Source organism: Gopherus evgoodei, chromosome 16 (genome assembly GCF_007399415.2).
Source record: "Gopherus evgoodei ecotype Sinaloan lineage chromosome 16, rGopEvg1_v1.p, whole genome shotgun sequence".
NCBI lineage: Eukaryota > Metazoa > Chordata > Testudines > Testudinidae > Gopherus > Gopherus evgoodei.
The window spans coordinates 18652678-18679494 of record NC_044337.1 but is presented as its reverse complement, the minus strand read 5'-3'; the positions used below and the strand labels follow the sequence as shown (position 1 = coordinate 18679494).

The 26817-nt window shown below is 43.6% G+C and overlaps 1 protein-coding gene across 2 annotated transcripts in view; it reads right to left on the bottom strand.

The window, feature by feature from the left end:
• COL5A1 (collagen type V alpha 1 chain) overlaps nt 1-26817 on the bottom strand; it is a 243899-nt gene that overhangs the window by 159176 nt on the left and 57906 nt on the right. For both annotated transcript variants that reach the window (XM_030535663.1, XM_030535661.1), the window contains exons 3-4: nt 19919-20132; nt 19093-19255 (exon numbers count right to left, since the gene is read on the bottom strand). In XM_030535663.1, the coding sequence (XP_030391523.1) occupies nt 19093-19255; nt 19919-20132 (377 nt within the window). The remainder of the gene's footprint in view (nt 1-19092; nt 19256-19918; nt 20133-26817) is intronic.

Below are 26817 nucleotides of genomic sequence, written 5' to 3'. Positions count from 1 at the left end.
AGGTGTCACTGTTTTGTTTCTCTGAGCCGTGGGGTAACGGCCCAGGAGAGAAGGGCGCTGCACCAAAGATGAGTTTGAACTTGAAGAACAGCTCCAACTTTGGGGAAGTTCAGATCCAGTTCTGAACTTGCTGTTCAGACTCATCTTTATAAAGAGGGTTGTCCACCTGTCTGGTCCTGCAGTGATGAGAGCCACTCATGGACCTAAAGAAAGAAAGAATGAAAACTGGAATTCCTGGTCCAAAGGTTCTGGCACTTTCTGAAGATCCAGACTGACATCTGAATGTTGTGATTCAGTGTCCTGTCCAAACTAGGGAAGTTTGGCCCTTGCTCAGAAACAGAACAGTGTATCTTGTACTGATGCCAGATAGTGACAGCTGAACGTCTACAAATTTGCAACTTCGACTGAAACTTTACTCGGGTGAGCATCCAAAAGCTTGTGTTATTATTTCATATTATTTGTAGCGCAGGACCACTACCCACTGTGCTCGGTGCTGTCCAGACACCGAACAAAGAGATGGTCTCAGCCCCAAAGAGATTCCAGCTATCAGAACCCTTGAGTCTGAAAGACTCGGCTGAGCGTCCCGTGCGAACAAACTCTCCAACTTTTCCATAGCTCCTGTGTCTGACTGGACTGGAAAGACTACATGAGTGACCCTTCTCAAGGCACTTCCATTCCTGACTCTGGCCTGAACAGAGCCAGCTAACCTGGAGGAATGTGAAAAGTGATGAAGCGAAATTGTCCAAAACATTTTCCAACCTCCAAAAATGGTTTATTTGAACATCAGGGTTGCCTGGGGTCTGGGAGCGCAAGCCCTTGATCGTTCCACAAAAGCCTTACCTAAAGGTTACCTGTAACTCATTGGACTCCACCATCTCTGGTGCTCCCCAGGCATACGGCCTCCCTTTCCGTTGGTCGGGATCATTGGTGCAGGGAACAGCTCACTCTGACTCAATGTGCTGGATGTTGTAGTTGGCACCCTGCTGTCTGCGGTGTTTTGCTGAGGGAATCAGTTCGGTCTTTCTGGATAATGAGATTTTATCCAGGCTACAATTCTATTATGAACTAAGGAAATTGCAAAGTTTTCATTGGAGAGGAGAAGCAACCTTGAGGGAGCAGGCAGCCTCTGAAAACTTCAAATGAGCCCAAATTACAGCCACAGGCTGCCAAAGGCTGCCCGGCCTTAAATTGCTTCTTGTGGTCCTGCAGCGCCTGACCACATACTCAAGTTCTATATTTCCTTTACCATTCCATTAATCACTTTATGTCACTGGTCTACAGCGAGTCTTGGGCTGAATGCTGATTACTCAGTATCCAAGTCAAATAAGCTGCTAGTAACCCAAGCAACAGCTGCCTCTTTCCTATAGATTTTATTTCCCAATTATGGCATGAACATTACATGCACGTAAATTATAAGGGAAGGACAATTTGGCAAGCAAAATCTCTCGTTACAAGCTACCACACACGTTGTCCCAGGCAATACAGTGAACAACATGTATCCTCTAGCTCCATTCTGACTGATTGCATTTCCTGGCCTCAGTTTTATACTGATTAATTTTCCTTTAGTCTATGGAAATTAGGGAGCAGATCAGATTCTGCTAGCGACATCATCGACACAAAGCTGAATATGGGAGCTCGCAGTAAGTGGGACTCTTACACAGCGGCTAGTACATAATAAAAAAAAGAAGTTGTTGGGATAAGTTATGGGTTTGAAGATTTGCTGATGCTTTACAGTGGCCAAAGCAGAGGTCATCGCTTAGTTTTTACTCAGACCTAGGTAACAGGGTAGCAGTGTTTGCCTGTGAGGAAGTGTTGACCTGCTAGGAAAGGATTAAATGGCTTCTACTGACTCACAGAAGCAGGTCATTACCCCCAGCTGGATATAAGAGACATTGGGAATAGCTAAGAAGGAGAGAGGAACTAGGGTGGGGGCTGAGCAATCTTGAGAGAGGCACCATAGGAGCAGTCAATCCTGAAGAGAAGACTAATATATATATTATCCTATTGTTTTCTTGGTGCACAAAGACCAGCCCCCAGGAAAGGAGGGAGTTTGGACTTTCTGTGGTGTGTGGACTGTATCTGCATAGCAGGTAAAAGCTGCTCGGAGTCTTTACATAAGCACTGAAAAAGGACCTCAGGATTTGGCCTAATGATAGCTAACATATTTGCACGTGAGATATGCTTCACTGTGCAGATGTGAAATCTCAAGGTGAAAGACTAATGAAGGGGCTAGGGTGAGAGTTCAAAAGGAAAAAATAAGGAAAAGCAAGGATGTTTGGAGGGGGGAAAGGACTCACAGACCCATCACTGCTATAGCTAGTGGAAAGGTGTAATATCCCTGTCACCTAAGAAGCAGACACAAGAGAGGCCATGAGAGACCAGAGAAGACTTGAGAGTAGTTGTTCACCACCAGCTATATGTATCTCAACAATATTGTATAATTCAGATTTGCATTACTCCAGTTTCACACAGGTATTACTGTCTTGTTACACCACTCCTTACATCAAGCCTTCTAGGGGTACCATTTAGTCCATTTTGAAAAACGTTTCAAACTGCAATCCTCATTGTTTTTCACAGAACTATTTTCGTGCATTAACATACAGCTTGCCTTGTAATTACGGGTATAGCATGGCATTCTGAGATTCCTGGAGCTATCCCATAATGCCCAGTACTATTGCTGAAGCCAAAGACAAGGCACAGCATTGGGGGATGAAGATAGGAGGAGCAGCAACACTGATGCAGATGCTGTCCATACTAGGGGAAAACCATCACAGATTACAGCTCCCATGACTGTTCAGCTGGACCTGTGCTACAGACCTCGTCTCAGGTGTTGCAAACAACCACCCCAACCAATGCTTGTCTGGAATGAATGATGTGACAATGGTTTGTTGAAAACAACATTTTCAAATGGAGTAGACAGTGTCTGTCACAAACAGTTTCAAAAATGGATTTCACCTAGTACGTTCTCATCCGCCACAACCAGTTAAGCCACTTTAATATCGTTGTCAGCTAAATTTAGTCACCAAACCCCCAACTAACACTGCTCTATACAAGTCCTCAAGTCCCCTGTCATCCATTTACCACACAGTTAAAAAAACCAACCTACCAAGCAATGGGAGAATTTTCTCCCTAGCACAGCAGGTTGTTTCAGGCCTGTGTTTCAATATAAATGTGACTGCTCCATGGCATCTGATTCCCAGTTTCCTATGTTCCCGTTAACCAAAACAAATCAAATTAAAATCCCTACACTTGTTTTGACATTCTTTTACAATGAGTCACAAAAGAGCTGAGTTGGGTTGGGTTATGTGTGTGGGGGAAAAAAAAAACCACCCAAGACTGCCAGAAAAAGTCTTGATATGTTTCCCGGGTGCTCGGCGCGCTCTTCTTGTGCGATAGGGAATACTTCGCTGCTAAGGTGTCAGGAGCGGCCATGCTATAAGCTATGGGAGAGAGGACGGATGGAGGCAAATGGTTTGGTTTTTTTTCCCATGACTCTAAAACTTCCCACACAGCAATATTAAAACCCAGCCAAGTCCTCAGACAGGTCTGAAGCCAGTGGTTGCTTTTGGAAAGCCTCAAACTCCCCAGTGTCTGGGCCTGTAGCCACTTTGCAAATGGTGAATCCATAATGCTGGCAGCATGCTAGACCTCGCTCACTTATTCCTTGCTTCCCACCCCTAAAATCACTATCTGGTGGGTGTTTTTTGGGGGGGCAGGGGGGAGGAGTGATACTAAGGGCTTGAGTTGTGCAAGTGTTTGTGTGTTGCACAGCTGGGAGTGCCAGGGTTTTACACTGCATCACAAGCAACAGCAAAGGCTATGTGTTGACGCAGATACAGTTAAGCACTAGATCATTGGCCCTTCAACTCCTTGCATGGCACATAGCAGAGAGAACAAGGACGATGCACCCCAAGGGCAAGTGCGAAGGGGGAGATATGGGTAAGCACCAGGCAATGTCCTTTGTGAGCCTCCAGCCTGCTCCCTTGCATTCATGAACGTCAGGTTATAAAGGAGTGGGGCATGGATCCGTCTCAGGAGATGTGGGCTTGAGTGAGGTTCTCATCACATTAATGAGGCATTTAGCTACTGGCTCCTCTCTGAGGCTGGAATCCTGCTATTACAGGAGTCATTAGGAAGCTATACAGCAGCACTCTCATCCCTGCAGGATGGTTTTCCCCTGAGCTTCCTGGCTTGATCATTACTCGTTACCTTGAGTTAATACATGCGCAGGATCAAGCTGTAAATCTACGCAGAGGCTTTTAATCAGCTCTCTGAATTCTCTGCCTCAGGAGGTAATGACAGAATCCAGTTTCCTGGATTAAAGAAGGGTGGTGGGAAAGTTGGCTCCCAAAGTTATCTTGGGATATAAAGAGGATTAGACGCTTAGCCATGAGGATCTCTCTCTTCACATGCTCAAAGTTGAATTTATTGCAAAAGTTCTGGTCAGGAAGGATATTAGGGGCTTATCACCTAACTACAGAGTGCTCAGCACAAAGCATCTGCTGTGGCCACCAACAGAGGAGATAGGGTGACCAGACAGCAAATGTGAAAAATCGGGACAGAGGGTGGGGGGTAATAGGAGCCAATATAAGAAAAAGACCCAAAAATCAGGACTGTCCCTATAATATCGGGACATGTGGTCATCCTAAGAGAATATGCTGCTATGATTTCAACTATTGGTGCAAGTTTGGCCAATGCTTTCCAGCAGACAGAGATAGGAGCGTATATTTACAGCTAAGTTAACACAGGGGAGGGTAGAAGGAGATTCCAGGAATATTCATTTGAATTTTTAAATGATTTCCCTTTAGGGTGTTCACAAATATTCATTCAATCAACTTTCTGTAGCATTAATGTCCACTGAGGGAGAAATTCATCCATGTACAGTGGGCTAGCATCAAGGCCCAAATATCCCTTAAGTCCCATTTAAACTTGGCAATGTTAAGCCCTGCATGTATCAACAGATATCCCCCTGGCTAAACATCTAATCCTGTTTAGATCCTGAGCTACCAGTGAGAACACTTTTCTACACATGGTGAATCTCATCCAAAAAGAGCATTTTTAGTTTGCAGGCTTGAAAACTCAAGAAAAGCACTTTTGTAAATTGACATCAGAAATCTGGTTATAAAAGTGACATCCAACATAAATATTACCATGTGACTTATGCAGTGAATCATAGCTAAGTACCACAACTCAGATCTCAACATACAGAACAGCAAGGGATAAGAAGTCATCAACATTTGCAGAAAAAATTTTGCTCAAATGATGCATAAACTCCAGGGAAAATATTGCTGTTTGCAGACAGTCCAAGTGGAGAAAAAGGCAAAATTCAGCAAATATATTATTCACCACCAGTGATTCTCTCATCTCTATGTATGTTTCACTGCAGCAGCCATGAACCTCCTCATCCCTGACCAGTATGTGGCTACACTTTGAAAACAACAAGCTCAGCCAGAGCCATTTTTTTCCATGTTTCTTGGAGGCAGCTGATTCAGAAAACACATGCACACAACAAAAACCCAAACGAGCTCCTTCCAATATTCTGCACAACTCATTAGGAATATCTCCTTCCAGCTCCCATCTCTGGGGTGGTGTGTTTGTTGCAAACATATACATTCGATTCTGACTGTCTCCATTAGGAGTAAGTAATACACCTGCAAGGTAGGGATGTCTGGAGCAGTCGATGATTTTCCTTTGCATTTGGCAAGGAGCCCAGACTGCTTAAAAAAAAAAAAAACACCATGTGAAATGAACATGTGTTTCATCTGTTCACACCAAAATGAATGGGGAGTGGGCAGAACACTGTCAATTAACAGAGGCTCTTACAAGCACAGTTTATTTATGCTGGATCAAAACTTGATGTCTTTACTCAGGCCTTGTTTCAGTGGGTAGTTACTTACATCAGGATCCAGCGAGAAAGGAGACAGGATTTCACTCCATGTGTATTGTTACGATCAAATGTCTTTTGCATAAGAAACTGCTGGTGTGTGCTCCCTTCCTCATCACACACAATGAATGCTGTTATAAGGTAATTAATACCTTCAAGAAACCTTACACTGGAACTAAACAAACACAGCTTAATGCAGAAGTGTAGGATTTAAGCCAATAGTAGTCTAAATTGATTCTTCCCTGCTATGTCCCTTGAGAAGTCATCTACAGCTGTGCAACACAGGTATGAAACGCTGGCCGATCCGAATGGGTGCATCTTATACCCACTTTCACTGGTATAAATGAATTCAATGCTGGGGCAAGGCAGGGAAGAATCGGGCCCCCAATGCTTACTCAGTCCTTACAAAGGGCAAACTTCTTTTAAAGTCAATGGGAGTTTCTTTACAGATAACGTAAGCCATCGTGTGCATGGCCATGTAGAAGATACCCCCAGCCCCACATGCATGGATGCACAAGGGCCTCTCCCACAACAGCAGGCTCTGCACTCTGGGGGCTGATTCATGCTCCCCACGAACCTCTCCCCACTGTGGAACATGTCAAGGAGGCAGGGCTGGCTCCACGGGTTTTGCCACCCCAAGCAGCCAAAAAAAAAAAAAAAAGCCGCGATTACGATCTGCGGCGATTCAGTAGGAGGTCCTTCGCTCTGAGCGGGAATAAGGGACCTTCCGCCGAATACCTGAAAGTGCCGCCCCGCTCCGAAGTGGCTGCCCCAAGCACCTGCTTGATAAGCTGGTGCCTGGAGCCGGCCTTGCAAGGAGGGGTCCCTTCCGCACTAGTCTGGGGCCTGGGGCGGGCGAACAAGAGACAGTCTAATGGGGCACACTACACATCCAGTGTGTGCAAGGAGAAGAACCAAGACAAAAAAACACCTCAGTACTTCTACTGGGTCAACGCAGCTTCAAGCTGTCCTCTCATCACCACAACCTCAGGATGTGACCCCACAATAAGTCACCAGCTTGTACTATTCTGGCATCACAACGAGCCTTCCTGATGTTCAGTGCCAGAGCTACTGTTCCATCCATCAGTGCCTGAAATGGGGAGAACACCCAGGGCAGGGCTCCTTCTAGGAGGCTTCACTTAAAGTCAACAAAGGGTTTTGTATGCACAACCACCGCAGGACCAAGCCCTCAGCACTGCACTGCAAAATCTGAGCCCTAGACTAACACCCAAAGAGGTAAAAGCGCCATAGAAATGTCAGCTTAAGCACTGTTGCATAGCTGGACTGAACTGTCGTACATTATCCTTTGTTTCCCAACTCTTCATTTTATCTTTTTTTTCCTCTTCCCCCAGTGAGAAAACCCAACCCCCCAGCAATTAGCTCATGGGAGATTGTAGCAGATGCCTAGAGTAGGCACAGCAATGTGAGCACCTAAACGGGTCCATCCACTTCTTCAAATGTAAGGAAAAAGGGAGCGTATCTCCAGTGAACGGGCTTACGCTCCAGAAATTCTATTTAATGCAAATAAAAGTAATTTATGTAACATCTTCTGCAGAGCATGAGGTACCCAAGTTAGCAGAAATGGGAAACACACACTGACCCTAAGGCTAAAGCAACGTTATCTCTGTTGTTACTCTCAACAATAGCTTTTAAGTATCATGTTGTGATGCTGCCAATAAGTTTCAGCTGGAAACCTCGTTCCAACAGCAAGCTTTTGGCTTTTACCCCTTGTTTAAACTGAGAAAAGCGACCTCTCCAAAACCCCAAACATGCTCTAATTGCACTCTTTTTCTGTGTTATTTTAATACATCAGATCACTCTGCAGTACCTCTTCCACTCCAGGAGCACCTTTTGCCTTCTCCTCCTCAGGGACATACAGATCAGAAACTCCACTGTAAACCTTGGCATGATGTCACTGCAAGGGGACAGCTTTCCAACATTACATCATCCCATCTGGGCTGAAGATCAGAATCCTGCATCTCATAATTTCCATGGAACAGACTAAACCCTCTCTCTCTCATTATGAACAGGACAAAGTGGATTACAAATGGAACTGTCGGCTGAAAGAATAACGATTCTAAAGCTAATGTTATCCATCAAATATAATGAGCCTGCAGATGTCATCTTTTGCCAACAGCCAGTGTTCAAATGCAGAATTCTGCCAGGCAAATGTCAGGAGTAAACATACAGGATTTTGCTGCCCAAGTCTTATAATCCCTTTGGTGGTCAGAAATAGTCTTGAAGGATGAAGTTTAACTTCATGAAACCAGTAAACTTTCAGAAACCGTTTTAGAAAGCTTCACATGGCAGATGATTCTCAGTAGGAGACATCCTGAAACTCAGGAAATTCTGGACAAAGGCCAGCACAAGGGTGGGTCTCCAGGGACAGTTAACCTACTCTGGATCACATTATCCAGAGGTGGAGAGGCAGTAAAGCTTCTTGTGCCCCATCATGGATGGTATTACTGTTTTGCCCACGCTTCCTCCCTGTTAGCAGGCTTCACACACACACGTACGGATCTCCTCCAAACTGCCTGCAGCTCATCCCTGCTGCGCATTGGTTGGGCAACACGGGTTGCTAGTGAAGCAAAATTAGGCTTAAACTTCCTGCTATTCCAAGTATGTTCTTGTTTGTTTGTTTTCCAATTAGGCAATTTCCAAATGAAAGTGTGCAGGCAGGTTGTTGCCAAATGTACCATGTTGCAGAAATGAGGGGGAGAAATGACAGTGAGCTCAACTAACCAAGTTCTGGCTCTTTAATGGGTCTCCTGAGGCTCTTTGCAGAACACATTGAAACCCTGTGTGATTTAATTATTAACCAGTCAGGATACTTTTACTATGTTATTAACCAACTGTAGAATACTTGGTCAGTCATTTTGCTGTGAGAAAAACTGTATATATCTATAGATAGTGTGACAAAGTTCCTCCTCTACCATGGTGGGTCCTGCACTTACTGGCAGATTTGCTCACCTCAGTGATCTTCCCCACAGTCTGGGTCAACTCCTCCTGTGTCTGATCAGGAGTTGGGAGGTCTGGGAGGAAAACCGGGCCTGCCCTCTACTCCGGGTTCCAGCCCAGGGCCCTGTGGATTGCAGCTGTCTATAGTGCCTCCTGTAACAGCTGCATGACAGCTACACTTCCCTGGGCTACTTCCCCATGGCCTCCTCCAAACACCTTCTTTATCCTCACCACAGGACCTTCCTCCTGGTGTCTGATAACGCTTGTACTCCTTAGTCCTCCAGCAGCACAGCCTCTCACTCTCAGCTCCTTGCACCTCTTGCTCCCAGCTCCTCGCACGCGCTTCCTCTCCTCTGGCTCCTCCCTGCCTGACTGGAGTGAGCTCCTTTTTAAACCCAGGTGCCCTGATTAGCCTGCCTTGATTGGCTGCAGGTGTTCTAATCAGCCTGTCTTCCTTAATTGGTTCTAGCAGGTTCCTGATTACTCTAGTGCAGCCCCTGCTCTCAACCAGGGAACAGAAAACTACTCATCCAGTGACCAATATATTTGCCCTCTACCAGACGCCTGTACCCGACTGGTTTGGGTCTGTCACAATAGATATATAAAATAGTAAATGAAACCATGAATTCACATTACTGTGGCTCTTTTGAGTAATGCTGATTGCTAATTGTGGCTCCTGAACCACTGAGGTCTGAGTATCACCAGTTTGGATAATAAATACGGTAATAATGCTTTCGATAGCACCTTCATTCCGAGGACCCTAAAGCACTCTAAGAACATTAATGCATTAGGATGACATTTTCAAAGCACCAAAAGGAGTTAGAAGCATCGGGGAGATCTTTAAACTCAAATTTTCAGGCAGGTGCCTAATTCCCATAGGCTTTCAATAGGAGTTAAATGTCATTTGGGCCTTTGAAAAGCTCCCCCAAAAGTATCATTGAATGTAAGAAGGGCTTGTACTCAGAACTCCCCTAGGTGCGCTTGAAAATGTCAGCCGTTAGACCTCTCTCCCACCGCCTGCCCCCGCCCTGGGCAGTAGGTATCACTATCTTTAAGGAGGGCATTCTAAAATGAAGACTTCTTAAGTGACTTTCCCAAGATTCCACAAAAGCCCGATTCCCTCTAGCACTGGTCCAATGTTTTAGAACATTCAAACTTTGACTAAAAAAGAATCAATTTTCTCCTGGTATTTTTTGCGAAAGTGGCAACCCGCTTTTCAGCCAGCTCTAATTTCCTCTCTGCCAGTTCTTCACTTTAATGGCTCGACAAGTTTCCCTTCTCTTTCTATGCGTTGTTACAGTTACGCACAAGTATGATCTGAACTGTAAGGCCCTAATCACAACTGAATCCTGATTGTGCCAGGTGCTGCACAGACACATTAAGAGACATCCCCTGCCCTGAAGAAGAGCCTTGCCACTCAAGGCACCGATATGGACATGAGATCCATGCCAGCTGACCAATGCACCCATGCAGATCTTATTGCAAGGACTAGGGCTTAGTTTAAGATAAAATGCAGCAAGTGAGGATAGTAAACAAGAGAAGAGAAAGAGGGAGGAGGAAAATAGCAATAAGATCACTTACTTTGCTAGGCTAGGCACACAACTTGGCCACATTAAAAGGTAAACTATCCACCACTTAATTATTATACCTTAATAAGAGTGTTTTTATGATCTGCTTGAACAATAAGGCATGTCTCAACTGGCACTATACGCACACAAAGGCCAAGAGGAACTGAGCCCCAGAGAGTGGCAGTAATTTATCCACACATGCACAACATGGAGTGTTTTATACAGATTATTGCATGGATTTTATAACTCACAATCAGGAAGTACAAAGAAAAAGCCCTATATCTTGACATTCTCTGACCATTACTGACAGGCCTGTGCATCTCAGACTGCCTCAGTCAATCACAAAGCTTTACTTAAGCCCAGAGTTCAAAACCATTAATCCCCCAGTAAATCTAAAGGAAATGGAGAGTTTGAGCAAATGTGTGTGTAGTAAGAGACAATTAATTTAATGTTTCCATCCAAATCTTAAGACTCTCTCTTCCACAGGTGCCTAACCTTCAAGTAATATGAAATGGTGTCACTTTAGGTACACAAGTAATCTGAAGTCCACATTACCAGAAAACAATTTGCAAAAGTCATAATTCTTTAGCACTGCATACAGCTCTCGCTATTACATATACACTGACAAAACGAGACATTTTCCCTCTGTAAGGCAATCCTGTATGTAAGCTGTCGCCAAGTGAGGCCAAATATTACATGTTTTGGCTTTGATTGGATTGACAACATTGCTTGGATTGTGGCACAAAAACCTCATCGTTAATCGTGCGCCTTTCCAGTGACAGACATTCAGATGGCTGTTGACATTTTCTAGGCACCACTGGAACTCTGAAAGAGCCTAACTTGGTGATTTAATCCATATGCTATGAGTACACCATTGCACCAGAAAGGCTCCCTTGAAATAACAATAGCGGATCAAGTGAAGAGAAACCCAACTATTAAAATCATGAATTACTAGGAGATCAGGGAGAGTTATAGATATGTTTAATAAAGAGGCCCCAAAAGAGGCTGGCTCAGAATGTTTTATTTTCCATCATTCCACGCCATGTTATATACTTGGGACTTAAAATGTTGACTCCCCTCGCATTCCCTTAAAGGCTTTGCAGCAGAAGAGGTGAAATCAGAGTTGGCAGGACCAATAAAGCAAGTAGCCAGAGCTGTAAATTAGCTTCTTGCAGCAGTCTACTGAAGAAGTGAAAAATACACTGGAGTAGGGTTCTGTGGTTCATCCTAACAGAGAAATTTAGGTTAGTACATTTCTGATTAAAAAATAAAACCCCTCTACGGAGCCTCATATAAAGCAAATAAGCAAGAGTTCAACCAAGTTTCCTTCAGCCCCCTGAATTAGGCCCAAATCCTGCAAAAATGTGTGTATATGCTCAATGTTATGCTTGGGAGTCTCTTTGGGTATGTCTCGACATCAATCTGCAGGTGTAAATTTCCACTTGAGATGACATACCCCCACTAGCTCCGACAGAGCTAGCACACTAAAAATAGCAGTGGGAGGAGCTCTCCATCCAAGTGCATGCCTAGTGTCTCAGATGGGATCATACTCGGGGCAGCGAGCCCTTCCCAACGCCTGCGCTGTCATGTCTGCACCTCTATTTTTACCGGGCTAGCTCAGTCTCCTCATGCTGGAATTTATGCCTCCCGCTCAAGTGCAGACATACCCTTTCAAATCAATGGTGCAACTGACATATGTCAGGCTTTACAGGAACTGGGCCTTTGTTGCTGGACTTAAAAAGAAAAGTACCTTTCCCTACTGTGCTGCCTCTGTAATCGCAATTTCCGTTCATATTCGTATGACAGATTGTGGCAAACAGGAACACAGAAGAGACCCAAACTTTAGGGAAGCATGGATCCAGATCTGACTACGATACAAACTCTGTAGCTGGGGCCCTGTTTATAAACCATATTTTCCCTCTGGAAAGTATCCAGAGATTCTCAGATTACAAATATAAATGATCTAACCGTCCTTTCCGCGCTGGGAGGATAGCAGTATTATTATTTTCCATTTGGGAAGACAGAGGCTCAGTGAAGTTCCATACTTGCTGAAGACCCAGTATTAGAGCTGGAAAAATGAGGAGTCCTTGTGGCACCTTAGAGACTAACAAATTAAGCTTATGCCCAAACAAATGTGTTAGTCTCTAAGGTGCCACAAGGACTCCTCGTTGTTTTTGCTGATACAGACTAACACGGCTACCACTCTGAAACCTGTTAGAGCCAGGAGTAACACCATGGAGTCCTGAGTCTGTCTTATCCTCTAACCACTAAACCTTGTTTCCTATTAAATAGCCAATTACTCCTGTGAGCTTTCACAGCCCAGATTCCACAGCTCAGTTCGCTAGCGCGGGAAACCAAACCAAACCATCACATTAATTTAGTAGCCAGCTACCAGCCTGGCCAATTGGGGAGCAAAAATAATCCAGGTAAACATCTTCAAATATGACACATCTCTCAAGTTTGAAATGTTAAAAATCCAGCATGAGTGAAGGGACTCTCAAGCAACCACGAATGCAGTGAGATTAAAGAAGGGATTATTAACTTTAGCAGTCATTTTTTTAAGTGTAAATAAAGCACAGGATTAAAGGTAAACTGGCGTTTCAGTGAGATAGCAGAATAGCACCTGAACAGCACCAAGGTTTCAGCTAAGAACACTGACATTTCTATTTTCTTTCATCTTGCTGCTCCCTGAAACATTCAACACCTTAAAGGCCCATCTGGCATCTTGCCCAGACTTTCTGGTTTAACCTGTCGCAAAAGGCCTTCCCATTATTTCTGATGTCTTGATAACACTAGCGCTCTTAGAAAAAGTAAAATCAGGAAAAGGAATAAAAAGCACCTTCCTTTTAGTATCATCCACAAAACCAGCAGCACAACACCTCTCATCTCAGGACAAAGAGTTGGTATTAGCTAATGACAAACTTTCCTGCTTGTTCCCACGCATCAGCCATTCACAATTTCCCTGCCTTGGCAGGGCAAGGTACGTAGATGCACAAAATCCTCTGACTTCTTGTGCACCTTGTTTGGCAGCCTGAGAGGGGAACGGTTGGTGTTACAGAGCCGACTAGACCAATGAGATACAGTTAAAATATTCAGCTGGCCAGAATCAGTTGATTCTGTTTCTGGAGATGCCAACTGTAAAAGACATTAAGCCTAACAACAACATATACAGATGTAGGGCTTTTCTGTGTACTAATGTTACCCACTAACTTCATTTAGCACTGAATTCTTGAGAACCGAACGTTATGATCTACTCTAACAAGACAATGACAAAACAAGAAAAGCATGTTTAATGGTTATAACACCACCATACTCTTTGTGGAAAAGTCCTAGAAAATTTAATAGGTATGAACCCTATAGGATTCTATGAAACAGAACTTCTTTAGTACTCACAAGAAGTTACACCTAGCATAGTCACGTTGATCAGTGTAGTTGAATTACTAATCATGCAGTGTCATTAGAATCTAGTCCACCAAATTGAATAGCAAATTATATACTTCCTATAGCAGTCTTCTAAATAGCACGCTCTTGCAGAGATACAATTCTTTAATAAATTCTATAGACTTGTTCAAAACAGCTAAACAAAGAAGATCATTTTCTTTTAAATTTTGTAGGACTTTTTCATAAGGCACTGCATGCTCTTTCTGCCTTATCTGATCCACTCCATTGATGGCCATGGTACTCGGGTTCCAATGCCATCCTGTGGCACATTTCATTCAGCAAGATCCTGAAGTGTACGGGCTTGGATCACTTCACACTTCTGTAATACAGTCACCTCTGGGAAGGAAACCTAGTGCCATAAACCTTACAGAATAATGGGGAATAAACTTTATTTTCCTCCTAGGGTTTCTTGTTCTCCAAAAACTAAAATGACATGGTCCCTCAGCTGAGCTTAGATGATTTTCCAAAACACATGGCAAGTCTAACAAAAGAATCCCTCTGAGTAATGCCATCAGGGTGATCCAGGCAACATTCCAGCCAAATCCCTGCAGCCTGATGGGAAAGGAAGAGCCCAGAGAGGACATTGCCCTCCAGCAAACCCAGCAATGGCTGCTGCGGAAGGTGAAAATTCCTTGGCAACAGCACACACTTTCTGGGCTACACAAGCAACAGCACTGAGGACTTTATTGCATAACATTCCATAGAAGTACAGTGGCAAACAAAGCCAAGCTTCGCAGGCAAAACTCACACTGAAGTCCATGGCAGCCTTGTATGTGTAAAAAAAGTAAAAACGGAATGAGGGCTTCTAGCATTGGCCCCGCGTGCACACAGTTATCCATGGTACATGCACAAATGCAGCATTTGAGAAAGCAGCATCAGCGCCAAACATTGAATATTTGGCCAGATCTGAGTCCTCAAACATCAGAGTTTCTCCCTTTCCCCATAATCTGTGCACATAAAAAACAAAGACCAGAGCTGACAGGATTCCCTGAGGCCACGGAACTCCCATCATGCATGATGGCAGCTCACCAAGAAGGGAGATTGGGGTGCATCATGGGAAGTGTGGTCTGGTCAGGAAGCTCATTCCATTGACAGGAATCTGAACATGAGGCATCTGAACTACAACTACTGTGAGGACGCACAGCAGCATTTCTGAATAAAAATGTTTGGTTTTCAGCCAAAAAAATGGATTTTTTACAAAAAAGTCACAATTTTTTATGGGTTGGGGTGAAAGAGTGAATTCCAATAAACTCTGCTCTTAACCTGTGGCTCACAGAGGGATTTGCATCTAATAAAAAAGCATTGCATCTCTAATGTATGTAAAAAAATTCTCCCTAGCAAACAAAACACCAGGGGAGCTAGAGGCAACGTGGCTTCTATTTTTCAGTATTACTGAAGCTACAGGAACATTGGTTACTATAGTTCAGGAGGAAAAACAGAAGCATTTATCTTGCTGCGTAAGCTCTTTCTTTTCTCTCTCTCGCTCTCTCTCCCTCTCTCATGCAAGGTTCTTTGCTGTCTCATAACATTGTCCTCTCATTCCCAGCATGAGGCCAGCCTCCACTTTCCAATCCCAGCGTGACAGCCTGTCCTGACATTTCTGAGCATTTGTAAATATCTGTTTTGAACAACCTCGCAGCACAAAACTTAACTTGTGTAACCTGGCTGTGGGCTTGGCCCCTTGTCAAGCCTACCCAGCATTCAGAGGGCTTTAGAGAGAGATCCACACAGACTCGGAACTGATTGAATTTTAATGAGAGGAAGTCATTTTTCCACTGGAAGAATGCTGTGCTAGAGAAATATTGTGAAACTGCCCTAAACCAATTCCTTTGACACAGTATGTGATGGAAAGTCACCCTTTTCATAATACACTGCTCATGCTCCACTTTGCTTGTGACCCTTGTCCATCTCTGAGTTAAGTAATTTCAGCTTCCAAAACAAAAATCTATTCCAAGTTTGGTTCCTCCCGATGAAGACTCAGACGAGCACATGATATGAACTCCCTTAACTTTCAGCTCCCACTGAACCATGTTGAAACAAAGACAGCCTAGGCCCTAAGCCCTCCAAACGCTGCCATTCCCAGTTAACTGGGCCATTCCAAGTTCCCAGCGCAAACTACAAACTTGTGAAAGCCACAAAACTCCACAGCTGTAGAAAACACCTAAAATCTACTATTAGATCCCTAAGATTTGCAAAATTTACCTACAGGACCTACAGAAGCTTCAGTCTCATTGTAACTGGATTCAGGGCCCAGAAATTAGAAACTTTCTAGAAATATGTGATTTTTTTTTTAAATGATTCACATCTCTTTCCCATTGCCCCAAACCAGGGTTGTCTTCAGACATACTTTCTACTTAGAGCTGCAGCTTGTGGGGGTGAGGGGTGGGAGATGACTGAAGAAATTAGGTTAGTGAGAAATGAAGGAAATTAGGTTACAGTCTGCCATCAGGGTGATCCTTCATGAAACCTTTTAATTACACTCAATTTATAGCTATTGGCATCTTGATTTTTTTGTGTGTGCATGTTGAAATATCTTGCTTGCTAGGCAGAGAAGGCAAAAAGGAAAAATAAACGAAAAGCGTATATTGAGGGGAAGGCTTTTGTATTCTGATAAATTGTCGTCTTCTGCTATAATAGTTCTGGGCTTCTCTGTGTCTGCAATCATTTGGTACATGTATATTGCAATCCGTGCCGGCACCATCGAAACAGCCTCCTTTGCTGTTGGCTAAGTGGAGCACTGGGTCTGTTTGTCCCATGAATCTGCTCCAATCAAGGCCACTTCATTACCCCTGATGGCACTAATGTCTGACAGCCTATGAAAGGCTGATAGGGGAATTGGCAATGCTTTGTCAGCTGTAAAAATGTACGCTCTTGTTGTTTAGTAAGGTGGCTGTGAAGTCTTATTTCCAGCTGACAATTAAAGCCAGACTGTTTGGAGATATGTCAAGTTTTTGGGACAGTAAAGAAAACCTCATGACTTCAGTCCTATTCATCTTCTGTTGTGCACAGTTTCATATCAACACCAGACAGCCCAAAGATTGACTACAATGGAGGATCCCATTACAGTTTAATGAGAAATAAAACTGAATATGCAATTCCACCCAGGAGCCCTTTTCACCAGGCTACTTCACAGGTGGGTTTTTTGTTGGTTTGTTGGGTGTGGTTTTGTTTTGTTTTGTTTTGTTTTACAACAATGGAGGAGATGTCTTTTTGAATGGCTAAAAAAGATCCTATAAAAATGCGAGCTTCTTACCTAACTTGGATAAGACTCTGATTTCTTTAAGAGGATCTACTAGGTGCACAGGGCCAGGTCTCCAGTAAAGTTCTCTGCTTTATATAACAAATCTGCTGAAATGCAGCATTCAGTCTGGTTACTGACTTTTTCTGGAAGCACATCAACGCTTTAGAAAAACAACTTCAGTGCCCATTAAATCCAGCTTTTACTTTCCCCTTTAATTTTTAATCTTCCCAGGAAATGTCTCTTCATTTAATGCAGTTAGAGATACAGTCATAACCCTCTTCTAGCTGAGTTCTAGTGATGTTGGGTCAATGCATTTTTGCACTGTTTACAGTAGACCTTCCAAATGTAAGTAACATTAAACAGCCATAGGACGTTCTTTCCAAGTTACAGATAGCACAGTGCTGACTAGAGGTGACTTCACTGAACCATAATTATTCATATTGTTGCAGGAACCTTGCACCCAATGCTCAATTTGCTCCATGAAGCGCACTCAACTCCAGCTCCAAACAAATGCAATAAACTAATGAAGGATGAGCTGCAAAATGTAATGGGCCTAATTCTGCATCCACCTACAAAAAGCTTTGCTCCATTGACTTCAATAGCGTTACTTTTTATTTATACTTGTGCAAATGACAATCCAATACTCCTGGACATATACAGACAAAAGAGTAAACAGGATCTCTGAAACTGCAGCTTGACTGAGGTTTATTGTGATGTTCACATATCAGTCTAGCTGCCGAACTATGGAAAGAATCACAGATCTCCATCTCCCCCATATCTGACTAAACTCCTAAACTGCCTCTGTCACAACCCTGAATAGCAAATGCTCAGAGGCCTATTCCACAGACAAAGAATTGTTTACAGAAACCACTGGGCCAATAATTTCAAACTTCTAATAGTACTAAGAGAAAGCCGCTCTCTGCTTGTGGACACTTTGTGACTGGAAAAAGAGGCAGCACTTTGCTGAAATTCTTCATGAATTATTCACCCAGCTTTACCTAGCATTTTCCTATGCAACGGCTGTGGGCGGGAAGGGAGGCACCCACTCAGTCTGGCGATGCAACAGCTTTGTTGCGTCTTAGGGCACGAGATCAGGGTTCAAGGCCATGCCCATGGAAGTGGTAGCACCTCTCCCTAGCCAGGCCTTATAGTCTTGAGAGCAGTACTGTGCTAAGCAAGGAATTGCCTTCCTCAGCCTTCACTTCCAAGCCACAGCAAACAACACAAAGCAGGAACGAATGGAAACCTCACTGTTATTAAGGTCAGAGCCCTGACCCACACACTAGGGCAAACCAATGTCCTGAAATTGCAGAAACACAGACTCCTTATTTGTATTCTTGACCAGAATCAAAGCAAGGGAAGGACAGCCTGATTTAAATGACACCGACAAGCAAGGGGAAAGGTTCCCAGAACCCATTTCAAATGGCTAAAATGGGACTCTATAAAATGTGATGATTCTCAGCCAAGTGGGATAAGATTCTGATTTTAAGAGAAGCCACTCTATCAGCTGGCCCAGACAGTCCGTTTATAGGCTTTACACTACTGAACTCTGCTTAAACATTGCAGTCAGCCTAGCCGCTGAGTTTCAAATGCATGCACTGCTTGAGAAAGACCCTCCAGTGCCAGTTAAATCCAGATTTTACCTTCCACAGGATCATATGACAGTGAAAGCCAGATTCAGAGGCAATTTAATTAAAAAAAACCAAACTTTCTAAGAGCCAGATTTATCAGTGTTACTCTGTTGGAATCGGCTAATTTACCCATCTGAGGATCTGGCCCACAATTCTAATCACTATTAAAATAGGACATTATATCCAATAAATAACGTCCTACCCTGGATTTAACAATTAGGCTTAAAACAAACAAACAAACAAACCAAGCCCCATGATGAATCCCAGCAATGAGCTTTACAAACCATTCATCAATTGGAACAGCAGCTCAGAGGCTTTGTACTGCATCTCCTTCTCACCCCCAGACCACTGCTTACATCCGTGTCTTACCTCAAAGACTTCCTCATCCAGTATCCTGGTTCCAAACACAATGATGCCGTTCACGTCAATGATGGGGTGCTCACTTCTGTCCAAGAACTTAGACACCTTCTTTTTACAGTCCAAAATCAAAGTGACATTTTTCTTCTGTACACTGATGGCTATTCTGTGCCACCTGTGAAATAACACAGCAGCCCGCGAGCTAGTTAAAGAGAGCCTTCTGCTTTTATTAATGAGCCAACTGTTTAAAACAAGTAGTTGATCATGAAAGAATGTTGATATAAAACTATGGGCCAATCATTGTCCCCAAATGGAGTGAAATTCACTGATGGGCAGAGGGCTGGTAAAAGGTCCATGCATCATTTAAATCCCCAAAAGAGGAATTCACAAGGCTGGGGCAACAGGTAGGACCACTTGACTCCTAATCCCTCAGAGTGGGAGTCTCCCCTGCACAGTTGTGGGGCACATTGGGGGGAGAAGTGGAGCCCCAATTTTCCCCTCATCCCCCTCTTCTGTCCTCCTTAAGCCCAACACCGGGTGATTTGCATGGACCTTAAGTGTCACACAGGTTTGTGTAAGCCCTTTGCACAGGGGGAATGTCATCCCTATAGCCACAAGTCCCCACTGGCCTGAAGTGCCTCATATTTCACTAATGTTCAAAGAGTTTTTGCACACCTGTTTATATGGCAGAATGGAAGAGCTCAGTTAGCTGAAATAGAGCACTGGTAAAATATATACATAGGATATACACCTAATACACACTTAGGTATTCATATAGATTCTCATACAGACTGATGATTGCTTTTATCGTGCACCATGTTCTCAATACATGACTTACTTGCCATCTGATAGGTTAATGCCTCGAAAAAGAGGATAGTCTTCTGGGCCTGGCTTCCCAGTATGGTCTTCGTACAGGAATACAGGAGATCTACCTATCTCCATGCCAATCTGCTGGATCCCTTGCTCATTGTAAATGGAGATCAAGAAGGACTGACTTCCTTTCTTGGCTTTTACAGTGGACAGAATGGAGAAGTCCTCAGGAAAGGCCGAAGCTGAAGTGGAAAGGCAAAGGGGTTAGTTGTTCTTTTGGATGTGATGGTGTGCACGCAATTCATACATTCTGCAACCCGGTGAACAGAGGAGAAACTACCAGCGATTGCGCCTCCTTCTAAGATTTGTCCATATTAACAATCCCCAAACTGCTGCCCATGGCAGAAAGTTATGTCAGTGCTACCTGCGGACAGGGACAATGCATCCTACAGGAATGTGCCCGGCAGCTCCATTACCAGTAATAAGACACTTTATAAAACAACAAAGTGTTGTGTACGGATACAACCACAACACCACAATTCTAACTCGATAATGGAGCAGTACAATGGCTTCAGACAACATGGAGCTACAAAGGTCCTTGCAGGGTAGGGAGGGGAGGGATATGTCTGAAGGCTCAATTCCTCCACCTAATCACACAGCAAATTGTGATTAGGAGTCATTATGTGATTAAGCTAGGGAGAACAGACAGCAAGTGTGAAAAATTGGGATGGGAGTAATAGGCACCTATATAAGACAAAGCTCCAAATATCGGGACTGTCCCTATAAAATCAGGACATCTGGTCCGCTTAGATTAAGACCAGGGAGACGATAGCAGAAAATTTGGTGAAAAGCAGTTCCCATGGAAAAGAGTTTTCTATTCTAAGGGCTCAGTCAGTCTTCCAGTTCAGCGGTCAACCTTGCTAGGGATCATTCATTAATGATCAATGAGCCTTTTTTGGTCTTTACCATTGAAACTACAACCATGCCACATTCCAACTCCCACGCTAAGCAGAGGAGGGCCTCAATGTTGCTGGATGGGAGACCTCCAATGGGACACTAAGATGCTGCTGTTGCAAGCGATGCATGTAAATCTGTAGTGTTTAGGCCACTTCGTTCCATGGTATGCCCTGGAACTTCTTAGGGGACAAGATATGCTGTGCCACAGGGTCTAGAGATGCTGGAAACTCAGGGATTATTTTTATAAAAATGTCCCCTGTTAAGTAGACACATGCAATGTATTAGGCGCTATGCTGTTTTGCTGGGGCTTTTTTACTCAGTTTTTGTCTATTTAGGCAAGAACAGAGCATTCTGTGGCTTTGGCTCACCGCATTAGCATGGGCAGCAAAAATCTAAAAGCAAAAATAAATCCGACAATAAAATGGAGACTTTGGTTTGACTGAGCTTTGAAAAGCACGTGGCAAAGACAGCTTCTCATGCCAATCATCCACAGCGATACCTTGGCCCATGTCCTCCTTCACATGGAGATTAAAGTGTGATTAGAGTCAGGAAAGCGAGCACAATGATATTGTGGGATCCTGTCTTTATTCTTGCAATGCCCGTGTTGTAATTAAGCCCTGAAAACAGGGCTTCACTGGCGTGGTGCATAGGCTCGATCCAGTCATTTGGACAGGGGTGCAGTCCATCCTCAGAGACTGCAGATCAGTTGAACCCAAGGCTGCAAGGCAGCGCGTGAGAGCTTTCTAACTGCCAGTGCTGTATACGCCTCCTGGCATCAGAAACCGCAGCTGGTTTGGTTTTCTGCCTCTCCCTCCATCAGCAGCACTGCAGATTCCAGAGATTAATCCAAATGACAAAACCCACGTCCATCTCCGAAAATTAATTCCTACAATATGCAGGGGGTGTGAATTACTAACTAAAGGAGGGGTCGGGAGGGGGCACTTCTTTAGCTTATTATAGAGAAATGTGTGTATTTCTGTCGTCTTAATATGTTGTATTCTAAACATATAACAACACTTGCAAGGGTATATGTCCCTCGGGCTAAGGCCTTCAAAGAAGGACATAATTGTCCTCTTGCGCTTATCCACTGAGGAAATCTTAAGCGCAGGAGTGCCAGAATGGAACAGGGTGTTGCTCTGATAGGTCATGTGTGCGACGTGAACATCTCTGTGTGGTGCCTGGCAGTGTGTGGGGAAGTAATAGCCCTGGGTGAATTTTTTAAGCTGTAAATTCACAGCTATCTAAACCACAAAAATATTAACCCAAGTGTCCAGCAACTTCACACAGGTTTCCCACCCTACTGCAGGCTTTTCTTAAAGGATGCCCCAGGGCTGAATGAGGGATTTGACCTAGTTAGGCTACAGTGGGCCTTATTCAAAGTGTGGGGAGTGTATCAGACCACAGCAGGACTTGCTGAACACAGAGGCAAGGAAGTCATAAGAAAGAGACTGTCAGATAATTGTCTCCACTGTCCTGGGGAATTTGCATCTGCCAGTTCCTTTGCATCAAACTCCTTTCTTTCATTCATTCATTTTCATTTCCTTTAGCACCTAAAATCCACTCTAGGTACTCAGCTGTAATCAGAGAACAAACGAGAAAGCAGAAAGCCACCAAATTCACACAGAACGCCTGGAACATAGAAAAACAATTGCTGTCCTGCAAGGTGTGAAATGAAATTCAGCCCCCAGGCAGAGGTCTACCCCATGCACTTAAATGGTCCTGTTCAGCACAGGAGTGTCACCAAGTCCACCAAGCTGGTGACTTCACTGGAACAAGGGCAGTTTATTCCAGCTGAGGGTCTGGCTCATCTTATGAACATCAATCCTTTTGGTAATACCATCTGCAAGTGGATACCAGAATTCTGAAAGTAACTCAACAAAGAATATGGGGCCAGATCCTCAGCTGATGTAAAGGGGTGCAGCAGCATTGAAATCAAGGGAGTTGCACCCAATTTACACCAGCTGTGGATATGGACCAGGACACAGTTTTCCCTAAAAGTACTGAGATGTAATAAGGAAGCTGTTTCCCTGCACTGTTACGCTGGTTTTATGTCAACCTAACCCCACTGACTTTAATGAATTTACAGTAGTGTAAAACCACTGTTACAGAGTGGAGAACTAAGCCCAGTGCTTAATCCCCGTCCCTACACTTATGTAAGCCAAGACATGGTCCCAGAAATGAAGGTATGTGATAACTGTGCCTGCCCTAGGATGAATTGTGCCATCTCTTTCCTTCTGCCTGTATACTCATATCACTGCCATTTCAAATCAAATGCAGACATTTTCCTGGTTACAATTATGGAGAACAATTTGAGGTCTTTTATGTAAAATACTTCACATCCAAAATGATCCATAAAAATGGAGAATTTCATTATGAACCCTCCGTACAGAACTTTTCAACCTCAATGACTTCCTAAATCATTAAAACGCTGCTTTTAATTTATTGTTTTATTATTATTAAAATGTCTCCATGGCAATGTGTTTCTCAACTCAAATAATCATAACTGATAAATTATGGCTGACATGACTCTGTTATTGCTCTGTTACCCTAGCAAAGTAACAATGCATTTCCTGTCATGGTTAGAAATGATCCAGGCTATCCAATGATATGTGGAGGGGGTTCCGTTCAGAATGCAATAAAACTAATAACAAAATAGCACATAGGATGTGATCCAAATTCTATTGCAATAAATGGAAAGACACCCATTGACTTCAATAGGCTTTGGGTCAAGCCTTTATACACCTATGTACATTCTACATTTTCAACAATGTTCGTGCTGAATGGTGTTGAGCACCCATTTCTCCAATCAAGGGAATTACACCAGTAATGAATTTTGCCCATTGTATCAATATCCCCTCAAGGCTGAGTGCCACTCTAGCTCAAATCATTATAAACTGCTTTTGGCAGCACGCTTGTGAGTTAACTAAATATTAATGTCCCCATTTTACAGATTTCATACCACCCAAGGCAAACGCAGGTAACCATTTTCTAACTAAACAGGTCCCACTCTCTCAAAATGATTATCCAACCCCCCTTAGGTGATATGGTTACCTGCTCCAATTGCCCACCAACTGCCCTGCGAGGATCATCTTAGACATTGACCTAATGAAAGCAGGATGGAAAAATGGATGCTCCTCAGCCCCAAAAGGCCTAAAACCCAATGGCTGGACAGCATCAACAGACACCTGTCCCTCATAGGCACCTTACCGCATAACATGCCAGATTTGGCATGGGACAGAACATCATGGAGGTGCATAAAGCATTTGGTGGCCTCTGTGCTGTCCAAGCGACAGCATGAGAACTAACCATTTACAGATGGGGCAGTGTCCATTGAAATATCCCTGATCTTCAGCGGCTCTTTTCAAAGGCCATTGAAGGGGGAAGGAGTATGGTATGGGCACAAAGAGGCACAGATTATTCCTCTGCACTCAGCCATCTCCGTGCCAAAACAATTAGCTGCAAGTGAGTAGTTCGGAGACAGCATCTTCGGCATGCTCTGGCATTTCATTTTCCGGGAACAGAACAGATCCACATTCCACCACGGCAGCTTGACTTTTGGAACAAGGCATAATGGGTCTGTGAATGCCTGTTAGGGTGCTGTGACTCCACCTAACAGCCACGTCCCGTGATCCCATAGGTTGTCCCTTAACACTAGTGCACGGGCACTGAAAAGAGACCGGGTGGCTGTAAAGACTGAACAGTGGAGATTCTCTCTTTTCTCCCTCTCCCTATCCTTCATGATATCTGTGTCAAATGCAGTCCATTAATGAAGAGAAACATCTTTTTACAACCACCAGACTCGAGTCTGTGGAGTAGGACTGGGTTCTTTCCTTCTCAAAAGTCATGGTCACTAATTAAGGCAAAATTAGACCTTTAAGTGACACTTATTCAACCTTATTGTCTTCTACATATAGCCTCGGTGATACCTGGGCAGTTCCCCAAAGGAGTTTGCAGAGGTGTAACTAACTGCAGCCTAGTAAAGAACTCTGCTGATGAGCTGGGAAGGAAGGAGAGCATGCTCATTTTCTCTTAGCCATGCTGGTTTTGTGGGGTTTAATAGATTAAAAAGCAGTCAGAACTCATTCTGTGTCACCAGAATCATCAGATCCAACTCTAGATACCCACAAATACCAGATCTGTTGCATAAGAAGGTACCATTTTTATAGTTACTTTTCAGAGCAGAATGGTTATTTAAAGGCCCAATTTAGTCCCTTGCTATTAGTGCATCTGAGGGGACCCTGATTTTTCTGGTGTGGTTCATTTTCTTCCTAGAGGAAATGTCCTGGCTATAATCTAGGATGCTTCACCCTTAAAAATACATGCACAAATAATGCAGAGAACATTAATTATGCAACAGGAATGCAAATTACTGCATTTTCGTTGCTGCTACTGAAAGACAATGTCTTCCTCTTCTTTCTTGCCCTTGCATGAGGTTGGAAGAACATGATTTTGCAAGGAAGCTGAAGAACTTATTTTGGGAGCTCAGGAAAGATCATCTTGGCAGATTTCCTCTCTTTCGTGGGTTTAAAAACACAAATGCACTTTTAAAAAAAATCTGCTTTGTTAGCTGTAACTACAGAAGCAGAACGGAAAGCCCATAAAATGACCCATCTTAAAAAAAATACAAACTTCTAATTAGCACAAAATATTACCTGTTTGCCTACAGCCCTTTATAGCGGGAGGGGAAAGCTATGTTTTAAAGGTTTTTACCCACACCCACCCACTTCGTAACATTAAATCACAAAAAAAACAACAACACATTTCCCGTGGTAAATTGCTCTACAATTATTCATTATCTTTACATTTCCTCTTATTCATTTGCTGGGGGCACCTAAAGTCTCATCTAGTTATTGGGCTGTATTGAGACAACGCTTATATCAGAGGGAAATGCTGGCATGGAGTCATGGTGCTCTGGATTAGCATCCAGGAGACCCAGTTCTTAACCTCGCTTTCCCAGCAATAGACAAAAGGAAGCCTTTGGAGAGAGAGATGGGGACGTTAGTATGTCACTGAGTGGGAGCCCTACAAGTGACTGAAGAGTTGCTTTGGTAGATGCCAAGGAAATACCCATCCAGGTTTTATCAGAGCTAAAAAGGATGGCGAATGAAAAACAAGAATGACAGGAGGGTAGGTGAAAAGAGATTATAGTGTGGTAGGGTGTCATAAACAGATTGTTAAGGGTTAATGTCTCTTGTACCTGTAAAGGTTTACAAGCAGGGAACTGGACACCTGACCAGAAGACCAATCAGAAGACAAGATACTTTTAAATTTGGGTGGAGGGAAGTTTTTGTGCGTGTTCTTTGTCCGTTGTGTGTTCTTCTCTCGGAGGGTCTGAGAGAGACCAGACATTACTACAGGCTCTCTAAGTTTCTTTCCAAATAGTAAGTAAAAACAGGCGGTTTAGGCTTTTTGATTGTTTTACTCTATTTGCAGTTGTGGATCTGGCTGGTTAACTTTTATATGTGTAGTTGCTGGGAATATTTTGTTTTGTATTGGTACTAGGGGGAAAGTCTCTTTCTGGTATCTGTAAGCTATATGACCCTGTAATATTTACATCTTGAAGTTACAGAGATAATTCTTTACTTTTTCCTTTCTTTTATTAAAAGATTTCTTTTTAGAGAACCTGACTGATTTTTTTTTTCCTTGTCTCCCTTGTTTTATTCCAGGGGATTGGGATAACTCACCAGGACGGGTGGGGGAGACGGGAGGGGGAGAGATAGAATCTCTCTCTGTTTTCCTTAAATCTGTTTGCCTCTTTGTGGAAGGGAAGGGAGATGCTTCTCTGTATGGTGATTTAGAGGTTGGATCAGTATCTCTCAGGATAGCTCAGGGAGGGAAATTCTGGGAGGGGGAAAGGTGGGGGAATGGTTTGTTTCTCCTTGTTTTAAGAACCCAAGGGATCTGGGTTCTTGGGGTCCCCAGGGAAGGTTGGGGAGGTCAGAGTGCCCCAAAACACTATATTTTTGGGTG